At 47.2% G+C, this 19,399-nt stretch overlaps 1 protein-coding gene across 2 annotated transcripts in view; it reads right to left on the bottom strand.

Annotated features, from left to right (window-relative positions):
• Nucleotides 1-19,399, bottom strand: part of Antxr1 (ANTXR cell adhesion molecule 1) — a 176,026-nt gene that overhangs the window by 97,302 nt on the left and 59,325 nt on the right. For both annotated transcript variants that reach the window (XM_060383696.1, XM_060383695.1), the window contains exons 9-10: nucleotides 18,393-18,453; nucleotides 12,975-13,073 (exon numbers count right to left, since the gene is read on the bottom strand). In XM_060383696.1, the coding sequence (XP_060239679.1) occupies nucleotides 12,975-13,073; nucleotides 18,393-18,453 (160 nt within the window). The remainder of the gene's footprint in view (nucleotides 1-12,974; nucleotides 13,074-18,392; nucleotides 18,454-19,399) is intronic.

The following is a 19,399-nucleotide window of genomic DNA, read 5'->3' on the forward strand; positions in this document are numbered from 1 at the left end:
GAGTGGGTATGTGTGTGTGCTAGACAGCAAGAGAAAGGACTGTGTGTGTGAGAAAGAGAAGTATATGTGTGAGAGAGGTGTGTGTGTGTGTGAAAGAGAGACAGCAAGAGAGAGGACTGACTATGTGAGAGGTTGGAATGTTTGTGTGTGAGGGAGGAGTGTGTGTGAAAGAGAGACAGAACTGTGTGTGAGAGAGGAGTGTGTGTGAGAGGTGTGTGTGTGAAGAGAGAGGAGTATGTGTGTGAGGGGGGAGTGTGTGTGTGAGAGAGAGAGTAGTGTGTGTGAGAGAAGTGTATGTGTATGTGAGAGAGCAAAAGGGAAGGACAGAGAGAGAAAGGTAGAAAGAGAGGGAGGAAGGGACGGAGGGAGGAAGAGAGAGAGAAAGTTTCTGTGTGGCAACCAGAGGTCAACATTGGGTGTCTTCCTCTGTTGGGTATCTCCATCTTAGTTTTTGAGCAGGTTTTCTCACTGAACTGGGTCCTCCTGATTCGGTAAGGCTCTGTGGCCAGCTATAGCTTTCCTCCCGGCCCTACCTCTCCAGTACTGGGACTGATTACAGGCACGTGTTGCTGTGCTCAGCTATCTGCTTGTTTTTCACATGTGGGTGCTAGGCTTTCAAACTTAGGTCCTCGTGCTTTTGTGGAGCACTTTACCAACGGGGCCACGTTCCCATCCCAGGATCATTTTTCAGATGGAAAAATGTAGGTTCAGAAAGCCAAGGTGCCACCATAGCTGCATAGTGATAGAAGCAAAGCCAGGCTCAGAGCCAGACTCTACAGCGCCCTGTAGACTTCCTGCTCCTGGGACGCCCGCCGGAGGGACTGAGCCAAACTCTGCCTGCCATGGCTGACTAGAACTTGTATTTATTTCCTCGTGGCTGTGGTTTATCCTCGACTCTCACACACAGTACCTGCGGTGCAGCCCCACCCGCAGCGCCACGGGCAGCCACCCGCCGGCCCCAGAAGGCCTGGTGACTCCAGGCTGCACGCTGTGGTTAGAGCTGGGGGGGCTGCTGAGGTGGCCACAGCGGTGAAGCAGTTAGGGCTCTGCCAGGGCCGCATGCACTAGTCACGTGAGCTCCTGTCACCTCTCTCTGTCCTAGCTAACAAGGGGTGGGGGGCAGACCCTGGCCTTGGCAGCAGGGCATTGCCAGTTTTCCTCCTCTTTTCATCTTCCTTTCCTGTATGGGAGACCAAATATTTCTGGGGACAGAGCAGAGATGGTAGGAGGAAGGAACACAGCTCTGATGTCCCCGAGGCTGAACCTGGGCTGGGAGGCTGTGGGCTTACTTGTAGAGCTGGCATTTTCTGCTCTGAGAGGGACTGTTTGGTTTTTCGCCTGTTTTCACTTGACCACAAAAATGAGTGGCTTCTCCCCTCCCCTTCTAAACAAAAGAGGGCCATTTGGTTTCCATAAGTCAGATCGTCTGAGTCCTTCCTGGAATGGCCACTTGGGAAGCAGGGCACAGAGACTTCCTCTTCTGCCACAGAGGGGTCCGTGCCTGGTTTGGGGGCCTGTGCCAGCCCCGCTGCGGCCTCTGCCAATGCCAGTGTGTTGTGCTGTTTATGGGGCCATAATCCACTCTGAGGACAAGGAGGACCCTGCCTCTCTGCTCACTGGGTGGCCATTTCACTTCACTGCTCACTGGCACTGAGTGGAAAAGGCTAATGGAGACCAGGAGCTTGGAGTCGTCTGTTCGGTCTCGTTTGCAACCAGGGAGAAAATTAGAGAGGGGTGGGAGCTGGAGGCCAGAAGTTTTTGTTGATAAATGTCAAATACATGCATTTCAGAATTCTATACGCTCCTAGGACATATTAGCCTAAATCCTTTGTCTATAATCTGATAACCAGACAAAAGTTTGACTTCAGTCAAGATTTGAGACCCAGTGAGTGTAATTACACTGAACTCAGTCTGGGAGGCGGGTATCCTGGCAGCTGGGTACAGGTGTGAAGAGGACAGAGGAGACACTGGCCTGATAGGTTCAGGTTCAAATCCCAGGTTTTGCTCGGACTAGTGTGTAACTGGGGTCAGGTTCATCTGCGAACGGTGACTATGACATCGTTGTGCTTCTGTGTGCCAGGTAATAGGAAGGAAGGAATGAACGCACAAAGTGTGGTTCTCAAGAAGCTTCCCTCCACCTTATTACACGGCACCCAAGCCTTTAAAATACACTGCAAATGTGAAGGCCACAACTTTCAAAGTACCGGATTCCTTATTCACATCGTTCGGCCAATCTAACATCATTTAGACACCAGGAGTTTTGGAGAAGTCATGTGTGTGCGTGTGTGTAGATAAATATACATAAGGGTTCATTCATCCCTTGTATACACACAGACACATTTTTGCTGATTTTGCTCAATGTTGAATAGCCATAGTCTTACAAGATGCTTCCACAGCCACAGAGAAGGGAGATGTGAGCACGACAGTTGGTGCTCACAAATGCTCATTATCCCAACTTCTAGTAAATCAAGTTAGTGCTACACTACTGGAAAGGCCAGACCTAGAATTCAACATCCAGGGCAGAGGGTCAGGAGGCCCCGCCCCATAGCAGGCTTCTGGGATGTCCCTGGAGGCCTTGCTTTAACCTGGAACCACACTGAAATGAGCCCAGTCCCACAAGAATAGAACATTCTTCAGGCCGGGCAAGAAGTTCCCAGAATTCTTCCCTATAGTTTGCTAACTATGGATCTGGGATAAGACCAAGATTAAAATTCATTAGCCAATCCAAACACCAACCAGTGGGTTCTTTTTCAGGCTGATTAAATAATTCAAATATTTCCCAAGTCTTGGCAACCTTTTCTTGATATAAATATGTATTTCTGGCAAAAATAAACAGAGGAATAGCTCCTGGTCTCATCTGACCCTCTAAGAATTGATGTAAGCTGCCCCTTCCAACTCCCTCACCCCCCACCCCTGCCATGAAAGGCATTTTCATTCCTGCTGTGCCATTTGCACAAGGTAGGAGGACTGAGAAGCTCAGCTGGGCTGCGCAGCTGCTGCTCTCAGAGGCCCCGGAACCTAGGGAACATCTTCATAGCTTCCCAGAGCCACGCATAAAGGGTCAGTGCCAAATTATCACCTGGTTTAGCGACATAGGTCCAAATTAAGGATAAGGGAAGCTAGAGCTGGCTCAGTTCAAAGCATTTGGTTTATAGGGCCACAGGCTGAAAGGAGGTGGCCAAGTGTCTGCTACCTGAGGAGTTATTTATGAGCTCCATGGGTCCTCAGTGGGACCCACTATTGAGGAGAGAGAGGAAGGCACACACAGGGTATGTTGAGTGTGCCACCCTATGTTGGAAGATTTTCCTAGATGGGGACAGGGTAACAGCTCAGGATTCTAACAGAAGACATCAGTCCTGCCATATGGCACAGAGCGGACACTGTGAAAGCCATGGCTTCTACTAGAAAAGGCTGAACAGCAATGGTGATGTCACGGGACGCAGGAAGGGGAGCCAAAACCTAATGTGGAGAGAGGACAGTGACTGCACGTGGGCCAAGACTTTAGAACCTGGGATGTGTGTCTCACTGTATCGCCCTGTGCTCAACAGGAGCCAGGGAGGCAGGGGGCAGGAGCCAGCTGCCAATCTGCTGCTTGACATGACACAGAGCTACCTCGCCCTCCTGGCCTGGGGCCGAAGGGTCTCATGAAAGCCGTCAACAGACAAGTGGCTATGAGGCCAGACGATGGGTTCGGTCACAGGTTGGAGGTAAGTGTCCTGGATCAATGCGTGACTAACTCAGTAGTTGCAGCTCGCTCATGGCTCTCCAGGGTATGCCTCTTCTCCCCCATCCTGTCTGTAGGGCCAGCAGAATAGAGTTACAAGCACATGAAGCTGCAGAGATCCATCACACCTCTGCCACTCACGGGGATCCAGCCCTGGCAGAGCCTTTTGCCCTGTTCACAGCTTAGAGTTCTTCTCAGTCCAGAAGACGGCAATGATGCTCAGATTTTGCGTTATAAGCCTGAATGGGAACTGTTATTAGAAGCTTAGCATTTGATAAACACTGAACGTGTTACTGCGGTGATCAGGTGGAGTGCTGCTAGGGTTCACCACCTGGGAAACAGGAGGTGAGAGCGCTTCTAAGCTGAGGTGCTTTTCCACCAAGTTATGTCAGGACTAGGCTGTGTGTGTACATGTATGTTTGCATATGTGAGACCCACTTATCCAAACAGGGTTTTGGAACACGTCTACATGAGGCAGTGGTCCTCGAATTGGGTATTTGTCCCCTAAGGGGACACTGGAGCATCTGAGACAAGATGAGGAATGGCATGGACATCCCCACAAGAATTGCCAGCTCCAAACATTAGCACTATTGATGCCTGGAGACGTCTGATGTGGCTCAAGACCGTTCCATGGCAAGTCCATGGCAGCAAGGCTACAGGCATCACTTCAGAGTCTGGAGCCCTGGCATTGTTAGCGCAATGTCCAGAAAGCTCCGAGTTGTTAGAGATGATGCATAGAAGAGGGAGAGGGACCACGTCTGGCTAGAAGGGGAAGAGTGTTTCAGTGTCTCACGTAGGCAAGCTGGGGCCCAGGCCTTCCTAGCAGCCAACGGCATAGCATCTGTGCTATCCTTCTTGGTGCCGCTTCCTCATATAAACGTGGCTCTTGTGGGCATTGTACTGCTGTCAGAGTCGTGACCTGATCAGGGTGGGAGAGCTGTAGAGCCTGGCACCTGATATACACCCCCACCACACAGTGCTCAGGGCTGAGGGCAGTTACAGCAGGAGAGGGTGTGTGTCACGATTACACCACCACCCCAGGAAAGAAGAAGCCAGGGGCCCCAGGAAGAGCCAGATGCCCTGCTGGCCTCTGACGGTCCCTGTTGTCCTTACACATAAGTTCTGATTTCCATAGCTACGGACACGTCACTGTTCAAAACTGACTGTCAGGACACCTCTCCTGATTCTCAGCATGAAATTTTATTTCTATGTATTACAAAAGTAATGTGCAGTGTAAAAATTCTGAGGTGATAAAACTCTTAAAATATTTGGTAATCCTAATTCCAGTGACAAACCTTTTTGTGTGTGTGTGTACACGAGACAAGCTCTTCCGGTATATCTTAGGCTAGCCATAAAGTCATGGTGTAGCCCAGGCTTGCCTTCCCATATAGGCCTCCTGAGTGCTAGTTTATTAAGGGTGCACTAACATGCACAGCTGATAAACATCACAGAGGCCTTTGGGTATAATATTTCATTCTCTGTGTATTATTTTTATAGAATTAGGGTCATACTACACATAACTTTGTGGGATCTGGCATTCAGGTTTTTCTGAAGTTATTAGAGCAGCTTTGGGTATTGCAAGAAAACCAAATAAAGGTAACGGGGCCTAATGTTCTTGCAAATCATTTTCTCCTCTCTATAAATCTGCACCAAAAAAATTCTTGACATTTGTAAAACATACAAATTGTCCTCTAAGTAAAGCACCAGCCTTTTAAAATGTTGTAATCCCGAGGTCAGAATCATTGCTGTACTCCAAACAGCTGTAATTTGCTAAGAATAAATATACTTTTAAAAACTTTGTTTTTCCCCCCATAAAAACAAAATCAGGATTCATGCACAAGCCATGTGCCTTGTGACACACAAGCTCTCTTGGCTGGGCACAATTAGATTTGGACAAGGTTTACTTTTGGAGTTGAGACTAAGAGGCAAACCTACCCCAGAAGCCCAAAGCCATGACCACAGGTCACAACAAGCTGGAGGAGGATGAAATCCTCACAGGAATGCAGAGGTGAGGAGGTCCCCAGTCCACACCCCAGCCACAGTGGACGGCACGTGCTGCCATGGGATGCAGGTTGGGGCCGAAATTGAAATGCATAGGGCATGAGCCACCAGCACCCTTTACTCCTTTCCCTCAGCAGACCCTACCTAACCTTTCCAAATGAATGTTGACTAAGTAAACAAAACAGAATTACAGCCTGCCTGGGGCTCCCAGAGTCTAGCTGTTTCTGTACTCAGCTTCTTCTCTTGAATCATCCGATGGAAACAACGAAGGACCAGGGCTTCACCAAGACTCTCTCCATCACTACACACATCTGGGCACTGTCCATGAAGGTTCAGCCAGCTGGTGCAGAAGCAGAGGAGGGTGTTAACTTCCCATGCAGAGCAGAAGTAGAGCAGGGTGGAGGCAGGTTTCGGGGAACTCAAACAAATTTGTCTCCACACTGCGTACAGAGAAGAATGTTTTGTGCCCGGGTCCACACAAGGCTTACCATTTTCTCTTGGGGCCATCCAACACTTGGTAGCCCCACACCAAGCCTGCTGCACACAGGCATTTGCTGATAATTCTGTCAACCTGCCTCTGTGAAAGTCTCCGTGGTGGCAAACCTCAAAACCCACATTCCCATGGTGGACCTCAACCTATCTGCTATTTGTCTGGTTTTGAAGGGCGTGAAAATGCAGTAACATACTCTCTCCAAGAACTACCTTAGAACTAGGGCAAAACCTTCGCTCCATCTGAAAGCAGGGGCGCTGGAGATGCACAGACATCTCTGTCGCCTCCATCCATCCCAGGGCTCGCTTAGGAAGGAGAGGTGCCTGCTGTGGTCCCACTGGGGCTTTGGGATCTTGAGGAATTCATGTTTCATGGCAAAGGAGAGGAGTGGTCCAAAGCCTTGGAGGGAGAGCACCCAAGTTTAAGTTGTTGCCTAGCCATCTAGTGGCCTTGCACTCTTCATTTAATCTGAGTTTGTTTCCTCATCAGCAAACATGAGAGCACAGAGAACTCTTCCCACACAGAGTGATGAAGATGAGAATGTATGGGGAAGAGATGCAGGTGCAGAAGGACAGCTGGACAGCTGGACAGCAGAGGAACAAGCTAGGTGCTCAGCAGTCAGCTGTGGCTGCCTCTTAGCCAAAGCTTCCTGGGGAAGAATCAAGACCTCAGGGCTCCCGTATCTCTTTATTCTGAGTTACACAGTGACATTCTCGTGAGTTACACATCAGCTCCCTCAGGACCTCAGGCAAATTACATGCAGTGCCTGTGACCAGCACATGCAATACTCTAACTCACAGCAAAGACTTTTGTTGGGAAGGTTAAGGTTTTCCTCTTCCTCTGCCTCCCCCCTCCATCTGCTGTCATGGATGCTTTGATAACCACCTCTGCGTGCCCGCAGCAGCCCTGGCTCCCAGATGTTTTCTAAGATGAAGTATAGTTTCTGGATAATAAGACAAAGTTTCAAAACAAAAACAACAAACCAAACATCCTGGACCATCCACATTCAAATGAAGGTCTTTCTCTTTCTTTGGGGAAGCTGGGCCTCTTTGGGGAGCTTTCAAAATTGCCTGTTTGGGAAAGTGTCTTCAAAGAGGATGGAGCCCCATCCTTTGGGAGTGTGCAAAACAGGCCAGGCCTGTTAAAAAGAAAGCAAGCCAGGAAGTAACACTGTATATAAAAAGCCAAACATGGCAGTGAAAGCATACAGCAAGCCTTGTAAAGTGAAACGAGTCAGCCGGGCTCTTTGTTTCTAGGTGTCAGCGCAAGCCCAGTCTAGCATGGGTTTATCATTGCCCTAGTGAACTGTCCATTTCTTATTTGCTGTGGGCAAAATGGGTCGTTTCTCAGCTGGTACGCCAGTGTCCCTGTGTGAGCACTCTCATCTCTAGGCCAATTGGAAGCAGACCTTCTGGCCCAGCACAATGTGCAGCCAGGACACAGATAGCATCTGTGGTATTTCCAAGGTATGTTCAGGACCTCAGCCTGGTGACTGGAAAGCCAACCAAATGCTAAGTTTAATATGTATGCTAGGCCTAAGTAATTATCAAAACATTCAAATTGAGCTCAAAAATAACTTGAATGAGCTCCTTTTCTAATAGCAGGGCGAGTGTGGTTGTACAAATCTTAGCGAACATACAGGGAGAAGAAAATATAAATTTACTGTCATCTTATTCAGGGGTGGCTGCTGCTGAACGTTTAGTTTCGAGGTGTGTCTTTCAAATTTGCACGTGGACGTGTGGGAAGCAAAACAGACCCAAACGCAGCTTTTAGGACGGCTTGTAACTTTGTTTCCACACAGGAGGCGACATTCCCACAGCAGCAATCATTCTCCTACCATATCAGCTAGTTACAAAGGCTGACTTGTAATTTACACGTGGCTCGTCCACTGTGATGTCGTTTAAACGCTCCCTGCCGCCTCTTCTTCCTTTGCTGTCACGAGCAGTGGTGTGAGTGGCGGCCATGCCACCCTGTCTCTGGACACCAGCGGCTCTCAACCTTCCTAAAGCCACGACCTTTTAATACACTTCCTCATGCTGTCTTAAACTGAGCCCCAGCCACGGGATCACTTTCGTTGCCGCTTCATCCCTGAAATTTCGCTGTTATGAGTCCTAATGTAAACATATCTGTCCTGGTGATCTTAGCCTCACTTTCTGAAAGTCTTCTTTGAGAAGCCCACACCCAAGCTTACAGGTGCCTCTTTCTTTCTTCCTAGCATCCCTCTTTCTCTTAACCCCTGGTGTCTATGTGAAAGTATCTTTATTAAATCCCAGCTCTGCTTCATTAAAAAAACATGTAAAAAGCAGTCGACTCATTTTAAGAACTGCCTTCTAAGATGTCTGATGGTGTCTCACTGACCATGCACAAACATGTCATTTGCACCTTTGCCAGTTCTGGGCACTGAGTCTTTGTTACTCTTCTCAGGTTTGCTGCAGCAAAATCAGCGATTGGTGCCAGATGTGGTGGCAGGTGCTGCTGATCACTGTAGCCGGGAGGCAGAAAGAGGAGAGATTCAAGCCTCAGCTACATGGTGTGTTGGAGGCCAGCTTGAGCTACATGGGAACCTATGTCAAGAACACACCCAAAGGAAAATCAAAGCCGGCTGATGGTTTCCTCTTGCCCGTCCATGGCCGCACGGGACACTCTCCAAATGATCACTGAGTGCTGCTTTTCCTGTTAGTTTCCTTCTCAGGAATTTCACCTGTTCCTTTTACTTTTGTAAACAATTCTTATTATTTGTATGCTCATGTGTGGAAGTCAGAGGGAAACTGAGTTGTCAGCTCTCTGTCTCCACCGTGGGATCCAGGGGTTGAACTCGGCTTACCAAGCTGGCAATTTTATCTGCTGAGCCATCACATCAGCCCCATTTTTCTGAATTTGTCTTTCTTTCTTTTCTTTTCTTTTTTTCAACATGCCTGCTTTCACTAGATATCTTTATACTAAGCCTTTTGACTCTGTATTATAGATATCATAAATATTTTTCTCCTTATTTCTTTTTCCTTTTGATTTTTTTTGTTGTTGTTGGAGCTGGTAAGAAGAGAACTTAAAGACATATGCTTACGCCATCATTTTTTTTTTCTTCGAGCTTAGTCCCTTTTAGCTTGACGTCTTTATTCACTGGGTAATTGTGCAAACATTTACTTTTCTAGAAATTTTATATTTTCATGTTCACATTAAAGAGTTTTCAGTTCGTCTGGAATTTGTTTAACTGTAAAGTGCAAGATAAAAATCAAACTTAATCGTTTCTCTGAGCAGTTAGCCAGTTGCCCCAGCACCGCTGATGTGAATGGTCACTGAAAACACTAAGTTCATAGCAGAGTTTGGTTCTGTTTGGGGCTCTGTTTCATTGCTGTTTGCCAATCACACCAGTTACACACCGTTGGGATGATTTTTTTTTTAATCTTGCTAATTCTGAAGTCAACTCAGGCAGGTTTCTGCATTTTGCTTGGCTACTCTTATAGTTTATTCTTCCATATAATTTTTAAAATTATTTTGGTAACTCACGGAGATTTTTTTTACTGGGATTGTACTAAAAGTAAATGTTAAATTTAAAACAAGTAATTTCTTTGCAGTGTCGTGCTGCTTCTGTGTTTGGTGACAGTGACACTGTCACTGCTAATAATGAAGTAACACCAGAAAGACTGGCAGCTGTTCTCGGCCATGCCTGTGAGTCCCGCTGAGCCTCCTAACAACCTGATCTAGAAGCTGTTGTCACAAGCGCTTCACAGAGAGAAACCAAGGCACAGAATGTTGCACACTGGGCACAGTAGCAGCTGGAGGTGAGGGAGCCAGGACTGTCTCTTGCTGTCTGTCTCCAGACACTGCCCTATCCCTGGAGTCCAGACCTCACAGTTCTTCTCACTTTCTCTATATTTATAAGAACAAAAAAATAGAGTTTTTTGGTCTTATGTGTCACTCATACGTCTTCTTGTATGTCTTTACAAATTGTTCTCAATAGATTTTGCTTGTTGTTACATTTTTCCCGGAATATTTTTATTTAAAAATATTTTATTTACTTGTCTTTTTTTGTTGTTGTATGTGTATGTGTGTGTCTCTGATATGAGTTTGATTGCCTGGAGCTGGAGTCACAGATGGTTGTGAGCCTCCTGATGTGGGTGCTGGGAACTGAACTCAGTGTTGGTGCTTAGACTACTCCCAGGTCACCTGTGATGTCATCATCAGTCGCTGCCAGGGGCCTGGGATAAAAGGACCCCTGCCTCTTACTTCTCTCTCTCTTCTCTTGCTCTCTCTCTGCTTAGGTTCCTCTCCCCTTACTCTTCTATGCTCTCCCACTGCTCCTTCTCTGACTCTTCTCCTTCCCCCGAATAAATCTCTATTTACCTCATATTTAGATCTGATGATTACATGACATTTTTAAGACTTGTGAACTAAGACTCAGGTCCTCTGGAAAAGCAGGCAGTGCCCTTAACTGCTGAGTTATCACTCCAGCTCCCTGGGATATTTTCTAATACCATTTACCAAAGGTATTGGTAAATGTTGAGGTGTTTATAGCTGGGGATAGTGGTAGGGGTGAAGACAAGAAGAGGACAATGACTAATACATATAAAAACATTATAATAAAATAATTTTTTTTAGTTATGTGAACTAAAAAATTTATTTGAAACTTAGAAAAAGGTAAGTGAGGTGCCAGTTCTTAAACATCCAGTTCACTAGCCCCCTTATTATCTAGCAATAAACTAGTAACTCTAGTTTCCTAGGAATGCAAGGTCATTCCAAAGTATTTGAAGGTGCTGATGCTGTCATCAGTTTGCTCTCTGTCGTTAATGATGTCACGGCACTGCCTGATGCGGCAGTACGAACACTTAAATAGAACCCAGCGAAGTTAAAATTGAAGTTCTCAATCACGCAGCCGGGTTTCAAGTACCAGTAGCCACTGGCGGCACGTGGGGTCACAATGGCCAGCTTTCTAGAACATTCCCACCATTTGCAAGGCGGTGGTGCCAGAACCATCAGGTCGCCATTACAGGGGAGCCAGATGGGCCACCTCGCTCTTTCCTTTCCACCTCTGAACTGAATACCTTTCATGGGGATTTTGTGTTAGAATGGTGCAGCTTTAAGTCTGCACAAGGAGGTGTGTGTCACTGTGCTAAAGAAGTCTTATCTGACTCTTCACTTTCTAAGTCATTTTTAAAATTTGGGTTAACAGCGAGCTCAACACCTTTGGTGTCACCAGTTTTGCTCTGTGACAAGCAAGTTCCCTCTGGGATTGAGCCATGGTCTCTGTCTTCTGCAGCCTCCAGGCTGTGCTGGGAGTGGGATGAATGTGCCATTGCCACTGCTTTCCTACTCCAGTGCCCTGTGTTTCTCTGTGAGTGAGGGCAGGGCTGGCCGCAGAGTGCATACCAGGACAGGAAGGGGAACCAAGGGACAAGATCCCAGGGTTGACAGACTAACTGGCAAGTGCCAGCTAGAGGGTGGGTCTGTCCTGTGCGTGTCTTTCTCCCACCCCCACCCCTCATCATGCTCTCACAGAAGGCTAGTTTAAAAGCTCCCTGTTCTGAGAGGAACATCAGATCCTTAGCTTCTGCCTTTTCTTGGGATTGGTCTCTGGTGGGTAAGTGGGGATTCATTTACAGAGTCCTGAGAAGCAGCTTCCGCACTGTCCCTGCTCAGGAACATTGAGAAATGTTTCAAACAGCACACACATTTTGGACATACGAGAGCATTCCCAATTTTTAATAAAACCAGCTAAATGCTTTCAATGTTTGATATTATCCCAAGCCAGAAATTCCAGATGTCTATGAGGAAGCCGCAGCTTATGTTTAAACTATCAAGAGGGTTTCAAGGTGTCGAGGAGAGAAAAAAAAGGTGTGTCCAATTTTCCTAATTTAAAAACAGGTTCAGACCTCCTGTCTTCTGGGGCTACAAGGAGAAAACACAGAGTTGGGGGGCGGTATGAGCCGCCTGTGGGTGAGGTCTGCCTTCCTTCCCCCCTAAACCTCTGGGCTGGGCAGAAAAAATGAAGTGGGGGCGTGCACAGCCTGATGGAAAACACAGCACAGTGGGGCTGCTGTTTATCACTGCAGCCAGGGAGCCAGTAATTGTGCATGTGATGGACGCCAGATATAAATAATAACCAGGATCCCAGCATCTGCCTTCCTCCAACCAGACCTCCCCTCTCTCCTGGACAGCCACTGAGTCACACACACGTCTTTAAATTCAGACCTTGCCTGCTGCAAATGTCTCCCAGAGGCTCCAATGTTATGACAGTTCCCTTTTCCTCATGAAATGCACTTAGTTTTACTTCCATATCCCTGATTTCATGTAAGGAACTCACCATGATGAGAGTTTCTTGGTCCCTGCAATCAGGAGTCTTCCAGATTGAAAAAAGTTCCAGAAACCACACATGCGAGCCCAGTGTTCTGGTTTTTTGCTTTATTCGGGATTAATCAATCTAGACCATCTTGTTTTCATTCTTACTCTAGCGTCTCCAGTGCTTTGCCGAGAAGCCTCAAGCTCTCCAGGGAGTGAGCACAGGTAGGAAGCAGGCACTCACTGACTCCTTAGGGCTGGCTCAGTGTTGGGGTTACGGGGACACTGACCGAGTGTCAAGCCTTGTCCTGATTCCCCAGCCTGGCACCCTTAGACTGCACCTACCCAGAGGGGTCCAGATCAGGTCAGAACCAAGGGCATCAAGGCACCAGCTGTTCCTCCCTGGAGGTCTCATCAGCATTGTGTAAGTGCCGTGCTGGCAAGCCCTCCCTGCCCCCGACCCCGACCAGTGTCACCAGGACTTACTGAGTGTGACTGAGTCATTGATCTTGAAGCTGCAGAGGACCCTGTCCACATTTCGGGCATGTCGGAAGCCATTTCCTCTCACGACCACTTGAAAGGACTCTGAAACGAGGAACAACAGCACACATTACTTGACCAGCGCCTGTAAACTTGCTTCCTGTCCACTACAGAGCCTCTAGCTGCCATTTCAATCAGCTTCAGAATCCCAGGAGTCAGGTCAGGTAGGACAAGAGCAACAGGAAGGCTGCATTCCGTTCACTGAGCCTTTCTCCTCATGCTCTCAAGGGAGGCGCAGTGCTTCTGGCTCCACTCCCTAATTTTGTTCCTGCCTGCAATGCCTTCCTCCCTCTATTTGAGTCTTAGCCACTTTTTAAGTCTAGACAGTTCTAAAACAGCCACAGGGGACCCAGGGAAGGGTCCTTCACTTCCTCTCTAACATCCCTCCTTGAGTCTGATTTACATTTTGGAATGTCCGGAAAGAATTTCTTCAGAGCTCAGATGTCTCATAACTACAGTCCACGGCACTCGGAGCCTGCGCTACACCACTGCTGGGCACTCAGGGTAATGTCTGCTTGTGCCCTTTGGTCTCTTTCTCTCCCACCCAGAAAAGCCTTCCTTTAGGTCAGCTCTGCACCTTTCCTCTCTCCACGGTTGCACGGCTGTTCCATGTGGCCTTGTGCAGGTGTCACTGGACTCAGCTGCAGAGCTCTGTGTGTGTGTGTGGGGGGGGGGGGGGAGGGTCAGAGGTCAAGCACGACCTACTTGAACTGACACTGGGCCTTCAGTGAAGGGCCATTTCTCTATGACTGAAAGAGACCGCATGGGCTTGTATATCAATTTCACACTGGTAGAATGCGTGTCCAATTATCAGTGTGTGTGACTGTCATTGTTATGTGTTTTTTAAAAATCTCTTTATAATATTATCCTACCAAGGGGGGGAGGCAGTTAGTAAGATGCTTATGAATACCTGTTCGCATTTGATGATATCAAACGATTGACCTTGTTTGTTTATTTACTTATTTATTTCTGGGCGCCTGCATGTTGCTCCTGAGGAGCCGTCTGCCTTGGTGTTTGCAGCAGGGTCTCTCCCTGACGTGCTCACCAAGTGGGCTAGGCTGGATGCCAATAAGGCCCAGCTGCCTTTGCCTCGACAGTGCTGAAAGTACAAGTATGTGCCCACCTCATGGCTTAAGAGTTCTGAGTTTCAGAGTCCCATGTGGGGGACTGAACTTGGGGCCACACGCTTTCCCAGCAGAGCCACCTGCCCCGCTCCCGCTCTCCTTTATCTTGGCCATCCGTGTATAAAATGAAAACTGGGGTTTGGAACGGTGCTTTGGCAATATACAGAGACAACGAAAAGATGGAAGAAAACAGCAGCGTTTGCGAAAGTGGATCTGAGGTAAACAGCTGCTCAAATAGAGACTTTGTTGGAGGAAGAATGGGATTAAAGAGCTAGCCTATGGGGCTCTTTTAAAAGTTAAATAAATGCCATGAGTTTGTGTCACATTCATTCCCATGGAACTCAGAGCTCTTGTTTGCCAAAGCAATAACGGCTAGTTAATGGCCCCTCACCGTGCCAGCGCAGTGACGAGCGCTGTATGGATCTGATGTAATTTCCACCTCCCCGAAGGAGTGTGGCTGAGAGAGTGATCTCAGAGACGTTATGTAATCTCTCAAGATCACACAGATAAAAGCCCTCAAACCCAATCTGGAGTCCAGGGCAGCCAGGCCCCAAGGGCCCCTCAATCCTCACCCACTACCCTCTTAAGACCGCCTGGCTGAGACGGGCGCTCGCTCTGCTCTGACTGTGGAGTAGTTAAGGGGTCGGGCTAGGCTTTCTTTAAAGCCCATCTTATCCTAATTTTGGACAGGTGCGCTCATTTGTCAGCCTTGTGGAGCTGACCTACATATGGAACAAGAAACTGCGGGGAAGCTGAGGCACTGTGGGTTGGTACTACAAATCAGAGGAATGGGGACCAGGAGAGCAGGGGAGTTAAAATTCTGACCTTTTGATGCTTTTTCCAAGACCAGCAAAGCTGAACTCGCACCCTCAGGTCAGAGCCTTGGTGGGGAACTCGATTAATTAATATGATTTGTCAAGACTGAAGTCTCGAGCTGATACTTGCACATAATTGCTAAGTGTCGAACAGTGGATTTAAAACTTTAGATGCTCTCCACCCCGGCGCATCTCTGTGCATCGGCTGGTTCAATGTTGGGGAGATTTTTACTGCATCCTGTTTCCTCAACGAGCTGGGAAAACCTATCTTGTTTCTAGTTTGAATGCCAGACATATAGACATCTGGTTGACACTTCTGCTGAGGCTGCATGTTTGCTGCCTCGCCTTTGGCCTCCCTCTTGTTTCCTCACGGATCAGCAAAAGGGGAGAAGATGCTGGAAACAGGCTGCACGCCAGGCTCTCGTCTCTAACACCATGTCCAGCACTGCCAGTTCAGCTATTGAACCCTCTATAAAAGAAGCTCCCCACATGTCTGCTTGGCCCAGTCTCAGGGAGTTGAGGAAGGAAGACAGCAGGGACCCATGATAGAAACCAAACCATGCAACCGCTTAGGCCTGGGGAGAAGATGCTGGGGCAAGAGGCGGGCTCCTACCCTCCCTGGCACAATTTCCATGTCAGCACGCACATTTGGTTTCCAGAACAACTCAAACATCCTACCCAGCAGCCTCACTGGAATGCCAGATCCTTGTGCAAAGAAGTTATGTAATCCAACTTTGTGCAATGAATCTGCAGCAAGGAGGAACAGGACAACCTCACCTGGGACACCCCGCTCTAATGCCCCTATCCTCAGAGCCCTGCACCTGCCCTTCACAGCCTACACGCCTCAGCGCTTACAGGAAATGTGCACACTGACCGTCTCCAGGACACCAGCTCCTTCAGGAAGTGTCGGGATGGACTGTGGGCCTTCAGGGAACAATTGTCTATGTCCAGTGGTCTTTGAAAAATCTTTTGTGACATTTTTCCTTTAAGGTATGTATCCTCAAGACATGTAAGTTCATTAGTATCCTTTTTGAGATTTTTATCCCTAACGATAATTTAAGGTTCTTGATAGCAAAAGCTAGCATTTCTCTTTCTTCCGGATGCTTTCCTGTGTCTAACCTGAGGTGGGTTTATCTCCAGGTAAGCTCATTAGATGAATGTAAGAACAGAAGAGAAAAAAAATCAAGGTGCTCACGTGTTTAGATCCCAGTCAGGTCTAATCCGTGCACTTTTTCTGGCCAACAAATAAAAATATGTTCACCATCATTAGTTACTACAGAAATGCAAATAAAAACTGCAATGCTCTTTCCCAGCCAGTTCAACATCTGTTCTGAAAGAGACAGGCCTATTTAGTGCCAGGTATTCTGCTAGGCAGTGGGGCATGGAGAGGAAGAAGGTGCTTAGGCAAAGGAGCTAATGAATTCTGAGAATTAGAAGCTGCTCAGGCCCTGCAGGCTTCTTGATGTCTCACAAGGTTGCTACATACCCAAGCTTGCAAAGCCAAAGCTTGGTTTTTCTTCACGCATGAGATAACTGCGCAGTCAAGGGCCTTCCTCGCCTTCTAATCACTTTTATAAAAAACATATTGTTTCCACACACAACACATGAATAACCCAGTCCTTACGAAAAGCTCACAGAATTCAGGGGTGACTGAACCTAGAAGTCGATCAAGTCTAATCCGGTTTAGGCTCCGCCCTGCACAGGCCCTACACAAAGCCCTGGCATGAGTTCGTGTGGTCATATTTTCTGTCAAATTTCCCTCTCTTGTGTTTTTTGATTTATTCAGTTTATGTGTGTGTGTGTTTTGTTTGTGTGTATGTGTGTGTACCATATGCAAGCTTGATGTTCTTAGAGTTTTATCTGAAGAGGGAATCAGATCCCCTGGAACTGGAGTTACAGATGGTTGTGAACCGTCATGTAGGTGCTGGGAACCTGGGTCCTTTGCAAGAGCGGTGAATGCTCCTAACACCGGAGCTGTCTCTCCAGCCCACCCACTTCATTCTTACAAGGCGCACTATGTAGCTCAGGTTGGCCTTGAACTCTCCATCCTCCTGCCTCAGCCTCCTGAGTGATGGGTTTGTATGTGCACGCCACCACACCAGGCTTTCCTTGGAGACATTCTCCTGGAGTGGCCCTGTGGTGAACACATTTCCCTGCCACCTGTGTTGCCAAACAACAGTTTATTTGAACATATAAAGGAGATTTATTTTTTAAATTGCTTTTCTTTGGGAAATTAACATGTATTCTGAATAGTCACCATGTATTTTGCCAACACCTTTACACACATGTGTATGTATTCCAGTGTGTGTGTATTCATGTGTGCACATATGCATTCACATAAGTATGGAGTTAGGCATTGAGTCTTGATAACATATATTTATGTATGTATTTAATGTGATGTTGACATAGATTTAGGGCCTACCTCCTTGGCCATTTTCAATTGTTCTAAAATGCAACCAGTAATTGAGAAGGAAACCTGCAAGCAGGCCCCTCGATCACACCGGTCAAATAAGCAAGCTCTTCCTGCAGCGTCTACCGTCTTATCAGGGTTGGGGGACATATTTTCTGTTCACAATTAATGACCAGCATTTGGTGTTCATAGATACAGAAAAGGAGCATCAACAGGGACTTACAATAGTGAATGACAAAAGGTCCACGGGGACAGGGACCACAGACTCCATCTTTGTATCTCCATCACCTGGCAATGTGCCTGTCCCGCAGCAGGTTAAAACGACTAGTAAATGAATGAAACAAGACTAACAGAAGCCTACGTATAACAGGAGCATGCTTGGAGCTGTAGGCAGCCCATTAGAGTACAAAGCAAGGCAAAACCCCAGTTTTCACCACTCGGAGATGATTTTGTGACTCAAAGAAAAGGCTGCTCTCTAGAGATTTCCTCCATTGATGATAAGTTATGATGACCTCACAGTGATGCCTGGAGTTCTATGCCACACATTTGTAAGGCCTGGTAGATTGAACAATTAAGACAAATATATCAAATACACAGAGTACTTAACAACATTTCATGGAGGTCCAGGGCTTACTGTGACCCTCTGGTGTGGGGTGTAGGGCCATCATAAGGAAGAACAACTCTATTCACAGTCATGGTGACATGGGGATCAGCCTTGCACTGATGTGAGAATCCAATATTTCCATACTTTCTGTATTTCTGTTTCTATACTGCTATCCTCACGTCCCACGAGAGAAGGGGATTTTGACAGTCAATTTCAGGCTTTCCAGCAACTGACATTTTCTCCTTTCTTTTCCCTTCTCCACAGCAGATTTAATTAACAAATTCTGATTTTATTTTAAACACACCTGTGTCTTGTTCCGGTTTTACTCCCTTACCCTCGAAGCAAAATATAGATTTGAACCCAAAATACCATCAACTGAATGAAAGAGATTAGCACTTAATTTCAATTTACCTCCTGCGCATATGGTGGACGGTTCCGCTGCTAGAATTTCAATGCAGGATTTCTTTAAAATCTAGGTGGAGAGGAAATAAAACAGTCAATTACCAGCTTGTTTAACTGAAGAAGAGACTTAAGGAGTGCTCTCAGGTACAAGAAAGAGAAGTTCAAGGGTATCAGAGTGCCACACGTCAATGAGCCAGGCTGTGGCAGATGTGCCGACTGTCCAAACAGCCATGAGAAACATTCATTGGCCTGATCCTCTAGTATTTATTAGAGGTTTTTATTGAGCCTATTATACAGGAGTCTTGTTTTGAACCAAGCGATTCAATACGGCATTATGAGTGTTATCTCTAAAATTCTTTCCCTGGGGAGACATGTGAACACGTCAATAATTCATAGGTCCCTCTAATGATGAAGGTCTCAAAGGACCCATAGCTGATGCTGTGATGTGGCTGCAGTTTGGCTTGGAGGACAGCGACTTACAACAAAATGTGACTTCTATGTGACATGCTAAACAATGACCAATCCTAGGTGGGAGCAAAGCCAAAGGGACAGATGGCAGGGGATAAACTGGAGGGCTTATGGGAAGACAGTTGTGGGGATACTACGCTGAGCGTTCCCTAGAAAAGGCAGCTGCGAATGGGACTTTAACGGAGAGCAGTGGGGACAGCAGAGAGGAGGAGCGAGCGCAGATATGGCAGGAGAGACAGTGGAATGCCCCCTTCCCCAGGCAGGGCGGTTTCGCAGCTCAGAGTTCCTTTGATAGAAAAGGTCTGGAAAGTTGACCTGGCATGCTCAGCAGGCTACATGCTTGTCTCGCACTTCAGGTGGACCCCCGCCCTTGTTCAGATGGGAGTGCGTCCTCTAGCTGAGTCCCGCAGGACTGTGAAGGTCTGTCTGGGACCTTAAGCCACTCCACCAGCTTGTTGAGTACTGACTCTAATATTTCAACCAAGTAGTTTAAACAAACAGGGGGCGCCAAAACAGAGGGCGCCGAGTTAATCTGTGAAACAAATATG

Source organism: Meriones unguiculatus, chromosome 5 (genome assembly GCF_030254825.1).
Source record: "Meriones unguiculatus strain TT.TT164.6M chromosome 5, Bangor_MerUng_6.1, whole genome shotgun sequence".
Lineage (NCBI taxonomy): Eukaryota > Metazoa > Chordata > Mammalia > Rodentia > Muridae > Meriones > Meriones unguiculatus.